Below are 7,897 nucleotides of genomic sequence, written 5' to 3'. Positions count from 1 at the left end.
AAGTCAAGCTTGAAAAATAAAGAGTTTTGTGCTGAATTCAATAAAAATATATTTTTAGGGTAGATGGGTATATCTAACCCGATTTCTAACCTCATTTCTACCCCATATGTCTTACTGAAAAAGTACGTGTTCCATATGTCATTTTACTCAGAATTTTACTCAGAATTCAATAAAATATATTTTAGGTAGAAGGTTAGATATACCTCTTTTCTACCCCGTTTTCTACCCCAGTTATTTTATAAACGTTTCACATGGTAAACATTGTGAATTCGTGAAATTCTAAACAATTTCGTAGCTTCTATTTCTTCTGTCAGTATGTCAAAAGTTTTAACGATACCGAAAGTCTCTTTATATTTCTTCTTGACGTCAGATAGAAGGAAATCGTCAGCAGTTGGATAGTTTTTGTTCAGAAATTCTAACATGTCCATTTTATTTTCTGCTGGCTTTTCTGCTTCTTTCTTTAAGTCAGCATAGTCGTTTCTCATTCTTTCTATCTCTTTGACGGAGTAGTTATATTTCCTCATTGCTGCTTTACATTTTGAACATTGTGGGTTCATTTTAGCATTGTACATTGAAATCTTACCTGCTAGTATGACTAAGGCGTCAATGGTTTTCTTTAACTCAAAAGTTGCGGGTTTTATCTGTTCATTCCATACTTTACCTCTTCTATCTTTATCTCTTATCTGCCATACACATTTTGCAACTAACGAAACAAAGTTGTCGTAGGTCTTAAACTCCCCAGATTTGTATATGTCAGAGATGTTCTTATATACCATATCGCAATCTTTGTCCATGACTTTGTGGTTGCAATGAAATCCAAGAAACTCATAGTTAACCTTTCGTATGAACTTCTTTATTTCTACTGAGTCAGTTGCTTTGACTTCTATTTCATCGAATTCTGGAATAGTGAGTTTTTGTTGTTGGATTTCAGGAATTTGGTAAATGGTCAATAATATCCTGCATTTCATAAAGATACTGTTCATTTGTTTCATCTTTCGCACTACAGTCTAAATTACTTGTTAAAAGTTCTTGCTTTATCTTCTGGATTTCTTCGAAAGTATATGAAGAAGGAATGAAGCTTTTCATCTCTACTAACATTGAAGTTGGGTTCATGACTAACGAGTTTGGTGCTGTTGTTGCTAACATGTTCTTACAATAAAAATAAAAAATATTTTTTTAAAAAAACCAACTTTATTTTTTATTTCGGGAAAACTCATGACAAATTCAAGAGGTAGAAAAGAGGTTAGAAAAACAGGTTAGATATACCCATCTACCCTAAAATATATTTTTGGTCCTTTACACTCATTACGAAGAAGTCATGACAAAACATTTACGAAGAATCATGAAAATTCATGAGGGTAGAAAAGAGGTTAGAAAACAGGTTAGATATACCCATCTACCCTAAAATATATTTTTGTGTAAAATTCAAATTGTAAAAAGTCAAGCTTGAAAAATCTAAGTGTTTAGTCTTAGTAAGATGGTAGCTTCTTAAAGCATATGCCGTCCTTGAGTTTTATGTACGTGAAGAGAAGTACAATGAATTCAATTACGAGTACAATTGCAATGACAACTAAGGCAACTATTTTTGTCTTTTGCCAGCAAGGTACTTCTTCTCTTCCAATGGTTCGGCAGAACTATACTCACTCATGAGAAATGCCAAAACGGTTTAATAGAAAAAGTGTCATTTTTTCATGTCCGAAGACTCGAAGGTGCAACACTTCCAAAATACCGACGAACTCAGAAGAGCAGCATGGCAGTATTTCTTGACAACTTCTTTGAGTTCTCCAGGTACACCTTGGAAAATGCTGAAGAACTCCGACACAGAGAATTTGGAGAAATTGCACTCCAATACTACCTTGACAAACAAAGGGTAAACAAAGGGTAAAATAAGACTAAAAACTTAACGTTTAAAAAGTGACATTTTTATGAGCTCCGAGTCACCGAGAAAACTTGGTCAGATGTTAGCAGCTTACTTCCCTGAGGAGGATGGAAGCGTTACATACGTAAGGTTCAAAAACAACGAACCTGGAATTGCGTACCAAATTCGCAATTACATGACCATGGAAGAGTACGAAAGGTTTCTACAAGAGAAACCAGCTCTAAACAACTCAGAAAAGAAAGAGTAAAAAGTTTAACTCGTAATTGTTTATTTTTTTACTTGTATGGGCAAGCTGCAAGAATGAAGTCGACTATCTCAGTCTTTGTCTTGACCAGTTGGACTGCTCTTGCGAGTACGTCTGTTTTGCGGTCTCCAGCTGGTGTCTGACCTTCGTAATTGCGCATGTTCTTGAGAGCTCCAACTGTAAATGGCTGTAAGATGAAGAGTCTCTCAGACTGCTTGAGGTAGTCTTCACGGTCACGAACCGAATCTGTGGTACGAGTCGAATTGGTCGACCTTAGGGAAGAGACTGAAAGCCTGTCATCTTCCATAGGGGCTGTGGCATACTCTTTGCGTAAACGGTTCAGACCTTCTTCGAACTCTTGGTCTCTCTTCGATTGGGATTGAGATTGGAATTGGGGTGGAGGGTTTGACATGAACATCCAAGGGTTAGGGAAGTAAGGCATGGGTTGAGGAGGGTAGTTTGGAAAGCCTTGTGGTGGGTAGTTTGGAAAGCCTTGTGGTGGGTAGTAACCTTGAGGTGGAAATTGGTAGTAATTCGGAGGTCCTTGTTGGAACTGAGGTTGCTGAGGAGACTGTTGTGGTGCTGGAGCATGCTGTTCCTCTGGCTGTGGAACGGGTTCAGTAGGTGGGACGTCGGACATTCGTTTGTGTCTTAACCGTCTTTGTTCTGAAACAATATAATATTGTCTTGAAAAAGTACAACATTGTCTTGAAAAAGTACAACATTGTCTTGAAAAAGTACAACATTGTCTTGAAAAAGTACAACATTGTCTTGAAAAAGTACAACATTGTTCTGAAAAAGTTCAAGACTTGTTCTGAAAAAGTACAGCTGTACTCAAATTTGAGAGACATTGTACTGAATTTATACAACATTGTTCTGAAAAAGTACAACATTGTTCTGAAAAAGTACAATATTGTCTTGAAAAAGTACAACATTGTCTTGAAAAAGTACAACATTGTCTTGAAAAAGTACAATATTGTACTGACTCAGTATGGAGCTTGACCCCTTAGACGAAGCAATTTATCTAATTGAGGTAAATGAAACCGTGAAGGAATATCTCAGCAAGTGCAAACCAAGCAAGTCCATTGGCTTCTGGTTGTCCAAGAATAGTGTCTTAAAGTTGGAAATTGAAACAGGTGTTGCAATTCAAGTTCCAGAAGGCACTGCATTCGATGATATTAAGGATGTGAAGAAAGAAGCCCTCTTGAAGTTCTTCATGAAACGTCCTTGGATACTACTTCCATATCGTGAGAGCCCAATTCCACGAATTACACAAATTCTCAGAGCACTACTTCACTACTCTGGACAGCCGTTCTTCATAACCTCAGAAGGCGACATCCAACCAATTCTTCAGCCAGTTCAGTAAACATCTCATTTTAACTTCACTTTTTTTTATGTTTTTACTCACACTCGTACTCAACAGGTTTGTGTACAACTATTTCAACTGTGAACCTTGTATTGACCGGTCTTCCTGCAAATGCAAGTTCGGTCAATACACAATTTATGGTGGCAAGAAAGACAGTGGGGAATGTTATTCTGACATCTGTTGTTGCGCTCGAGAGAGAATTGAAATTCCAGACCCAACTCCAACACCAACACTCAAGTTGCCAAAGACTCATGTGAAGAAGAAGCCTTCTGGTAAGTTTCTTATAGCCATATACATGGCACGCTTTGAGTAAAAACATTTTTTTCATTTTTTGAATGAAGCAAGTTAAATTCGTCCCACACCAATCTCAATGGACCGATGAAGAGTTTCAAGCATGGTTGAAGGTGTTGAGAACGACATAGACGGCGAACTTGAAGGAGCTCAAACCACAATTGCAACCAAAATTGCACAAGTCAAGGAACAGATAGCTCCACTTAAAGCTACCAAAGCTACTCTTGACCTCATGGATAGTTACCGTTTAGAAGTAAAGAGTGGAATAAGACAATTAAAATTAAAACTTCTAAACTACGAAGCTATACTCCAAAAGTTAGCAGAAATGAGAAGACTTTACCAGAGCTACTTACATGTAAGGGACTTACCTTCAAGCAGTCCGACCAAAGATGAATTTTCTGACATTGTCCCAATTTTGTCCGAAAGTCAGCTCAGATGTTTTGAACTGCTCCCAACATATCCAGAATATGAACGTTTGCCTGAACTCTTCCGCAATCTCAAAAAACGTTTTTTGGTTCTCATGTTCGAAACTTTTATCGGAAGAGACAACAAACGTTCAGAAGAAGAACAAGATATTATTTTAAACTTGTTGTATGACTTAACCGTCATAACAAGCTTTTTGAAGTAAAACCGTCATTCTCAAACCACTTCATTTTTTCGATGTCCGAACAAGCACCGAAGCCGAACACAATGGCAGATGTCCTTTCAATGTTGCCAGACAAGCGCCCAGTTCAAATTCAAATTTTGAATTTGAAAGCTCATCTGACAAACACCGTTAAGACTCTCCAAAGTAGTCTTATGGAAGAGATGAAGCTAAAGCCGATTCCTCATGAACCAAGCTTCCAATGAGAAATCCTGAATGATTTGACGGAAACCTTGCGCATTTACGCGAGAGAGAACCGAGACCTTGCCAGACTCATCTACCGTTTCTTCGAAGAGATAGACGCCATCTGGAAGGTACTCGGAAAGGACAGAACTCCAACACCGTACTTCGTGAACACAGAATTGAAGAAGGAATTGTCGAGGAAGAAGAGAAACACGAAGAAGAGGAAGAGGAAGAAGAGGAAGAAGAGAAACACGAAGAAGAGGAAGTTTGGGCAACCCTTGTTGCCGATGACACTTACGAAATTTCCCAACCCTACCCATACCAAATCCGCAACAAGGAGACGGCAAGGTTCTTACCCCAGTCCTCAACAACTTGGGACACTTGAACCTTACCCTTCGGAATTACGGTTCAATTTCCATGGGCAAGCTTGTCGCAATTCAATGGGTTCCAAATCCAACAAGAAGACGAGGTCAGACACATTGACGGTGACAAGCTCAACAACCGTAAGGAGAACCTCGAGTGGTTCTAAGAGTAAAAAAATTTTATTTTAGGGGGAAACCCCGAGTAAATTTAGGTGTTTAGTTGCGTAAGCTTAAATTAAGGTAATTTGGACAAGTAGTTCCTGACCTCTGAATTGGACTCTTTCGTCATCCCAGTTGCGTAGGAGGTCGTCCCAGAGGAGTTGGTAGAATTGCCAATCCAAGGACGATTTGTCCTCCCAGGCATTGAGGATGTACTGCTCGTAGAGTCTCATGACCTCTGCCTTGCACCAGACACCCTCTCCCTTGGAACGTAAGGCTTCTTCGAAGTGCTCGAATGCGATTGGCTGCGGACCATCTGAAATGACACTTTTTGTCCGTTTGGTCAATGTTCGTGTCTCGTGCCATAGTCGACGAAAATACAAACAAACAGGTTATATATGAGTTTGAGACCAAGAATGGTGTAACTCGACCTGTCCGATTCAAATTCGAATAAAAATTTTTTATTTCATGCAATGTTTTATTTTCTTCTTTAATGCCCCAGTACTTACGCTTGGAGAGGACATGAACTTCGGTGAAAATTTTGTCCAATTTGAATTGACCCATCTTTTCACCGACCATTCCCATTTCAATGAGTTTGTTATAGCCTTCTTCGTTCGTCATGAGTGCGTCAATGTTCTCATAGTAAACCTTCACTTTGGATTTGACTTCGGAGAAGAATTTGTTGTAGTTGTCAAGGACTGCCTTTGCGAACTGAGGGTAAGACCAATGTTCGACAATAGGTTTTAATGTGGTTACTAAGCCACTTTGACCTTGAGTGAATTCGTACTTCAAAACAAAAGGAGAAAACCTTTCAACAAAGTTGTCGACCTTCTCATAATGTTTACTCTTCATCTCTTGAGGTTTCTTAATGGAATATCCCCATGTCGAATTCATAAGCAATTTGAGTGTCATTGCAAGTTTGGGGTTTGAAGCTTTCCTAATATCATACAGTTGTTGTATGACTTTTCCAACTGTATAGTTCCTTCCTGGGAACTCACCATCTTCGTTTGGAATTCCAGTCGGGATATATTGGACGAACCTCATGTACGCAGCGTTAAGGTCGACATAGTATATCTTTTCATCTGAGTCGAACTTGTCGCAACCAATGGGTCCAGTTCGTGGAAATTCAAGTGAGTCTCTTATCTTCTGAGAAACTTCTCCTGTTATCTCATAAACATCGTCGAAGCAACCTGTTTCATATAAAACCTTCTGACCTAACTCAGATGCTCTCCAATACAATTTGACGTCAATTGGATGTCTCAATGGAAGTTTGTTTATAGCATCTTGAAGTTCTTGCAACCTCATTGGAAGTTCTTCTGGTTCAGGTTGGTATCCGAACAATCCAACTCCTTTTGGAAGTGTACTTCTTTTGTGCTAGAACTTTGTCTGGAACAACTTTTGGTCTTGCTAACAATGAAAAGTTTGTTTCGTCTTTTGGTACAAAAGTTTCTGTCAGCTTGTCATCTGGAATTGGTTCCAACAAACCTTTCTCGAAAAGAATGTTTACAGCTCTGACAATGTTGCACTTGCCTTTTCCGAACAATGGGTTTGTAAGACTTTCGTTCAACATGAAGTGGTTGTGGACAATTACAATCTTCAACCATGGTAAGTCTTTGTCAACAACATAGTCGTCATGTGAAGAACCTTTAGCTGTAGGTATGTTGACTCGGATATTGACATTTGCCAACGGTGCAATTTTTGCCAATTGACCTCTGAGAATGTACCTTGTCTTCACACATGACTCAAGATACTTCATCTTCTCATCTGTAACAAGACCAGAGTTCCTGAGACATGTAAGAATACAAGGTTCATTGACAATTGTTTCAATTGAATTGTAAATTCCATACCTTGTCAAGTCAATGTCAGACTTATTTATGAACGGGAAGTATCCAGCATGTTGTCTGACTGCTTGAGGGTTAGGTTGGTACCATTCAAACTTACACTTGCAATTCCTTCAATTGCATTCAAAATGTCTGAGTCGGAGTCAACCATTTGTTCTCTCTTTGTAGTCTTGAAAGCGTCAAGAAGTTGTGCGGCTGTTGTGACATTGCCATGTGCATAGTAAATGTGACCGTCCAAATCTGTTATGGTATCTGAGATTGTATCCTTTCTTATTTCCGTCTTGTATGCAGCAAGTACCCATGAAGCCTTCTTTGTTCTTTCCTTCGTCAAAGTTTACTGTAAAGGTTCGACCAGATGTAATTTGACTTCTAACTTCACGATACTTTTCATATGCATATCTTGTTCTTTCCATGGGAGCATGTTTGTCTTCACCTTTTCCTTTTTTCCTTCTCAAAGGATGCAATTGTTCGTCATGTTTCCAGTAGAATCTGGCAAAGCCGTCGTGTCCTTCAACTTGAGGCTCACTAACATCGAAAGGCATGTCCATAAGACGTTCTTCTTCTAACCTCTCTAGTCTGTTTGGATAATTTGCGCGTGCTGTTTCCAAGTCCATTTCATAGCGAAGACCAGACAATTTGTCATAGACTTTTATGGGTCTTCCCTTCCTATATTTAAACTTCTTTGAAACTTTCCAACCATATCTTTCTAACTCTGCTTTTATTCTAGCAGATTTTCTATCCATTCTATATGGGGGCATTTTTATAAAAATAAAAAAATATTTTTTTCTTTACTTTACATAACCGCCTGCTGCCATAAGTCTTTGACGCCAACCCATACCAGCTAATGAAGGTTGACTTGGTTTAGTTTGGAAACTAACTTTGGTTTTGGTTTATCTTCAGTTTTTGGTTCTTCTTCTATCGGTTTTTCG

The 7,897-nt window shown here is 38.7% G+C and overlaps 4 protein-coding genes and 1 pseudogene across 5 annotated transcripts, besides 3 other annotated features; 2 read left to right on the top strand and 3 right to left on the bottom strand.

Annotated features, from left to right (window-relative positions):
- Positions 1-240: 240 nt before the first annotated feature.
- Positions 241-1,144: a mobile genetic element.
- Positions 1,145-1,925: 781 nt separating this feature from the next.
- TVAGG3_0322260 (uncharacterized protein) lies at positions 1,926-2,126 on the top strand (the record flags this gene model as incomplete). Its single annotated transcript, XM_051230205.1, has 1 exon — positions 1,926-2,126. The coding sequence occupies one exon, from the start codon at positions 1,926-1,928 to the stop codon at positions 2,124-2,126; it is 201 nt and encodes a 66-aa protein (XP_051099935.1).
- Positions 2,127-2,154: 28 nt separating this feature from the next.
- TVAGG3_0322250 (uncharacterized protein) lies at positions 2,155-2,763 on the bottom strand (the record flags this gene model as incomplete). Its single annotated transcript, XM_051230204.1, has 1 exon — positions 2,155-2,763. The coding sequence occupies one exon, from the start codon at positions 2,761-2,763 to the stop codon at positions 2,155-2,157; it is 609 nt and encodes a 202-aa protein (XP_051099934.1).
- Positions 2,155-2,763: a mobile genetic element.
- A 754-nt stretch (positions 2,764-3,517) lies between these two features.
- On the top strand, positions 3,518-3,802 carry TVAGG3_0322230 (uncharacterized protein; the record flags this gene model as incomplete). The annotated part of the gene is made up of 1 exon (XM_051230203.1): positions 3,518-3,802. One exon carries the CDS (start codon positions 3,518-3,520, stop codon positions 3,800-3,802), a length of 285 nt encoding a protein of 94 aa, XP_051099933.1.
- A 1,780-nt stretch (positions 3,803-5,582) lies between these two features.
- Positions 5,583-7,897: part of a mobile genetic element that runs on past the window's edge.
- Positions 5,688-6,432, bottom strand: TVAGG3_0322220 (DNA/RNA polymerases family; the record flags this gene model as incomplete). Its single annotated transcript, XM_051230202.1, has 1 exon — positions 5,688-6,432. A coding segment is annotated over one exon (745 nt), but the record flags the coding sequence as incomplete, so codon positions are not given.
- Positions 6,654-7,711, bottom strand: TVAGG3_0322210 (annotated as a pseudogene). The gene has a single exon. A coding segment is annotated over exon 1 (1,058 nt).

This window comes from Trichomonas vaginalis, chromosome V (genome assembly GCF_026262505.1).
Source record: "Trichomonas vaginalis G3 chromosome V, whole genome shotgun sequence".
NCBI lineage: Eukaryota > Parabasalia > Trichomonadida > Trichomonadidae > Trichomonas > Trichomonas vaginalis.
This window is presented reverse-complemented; position numbering and strand designations above follow the sequence as displayed.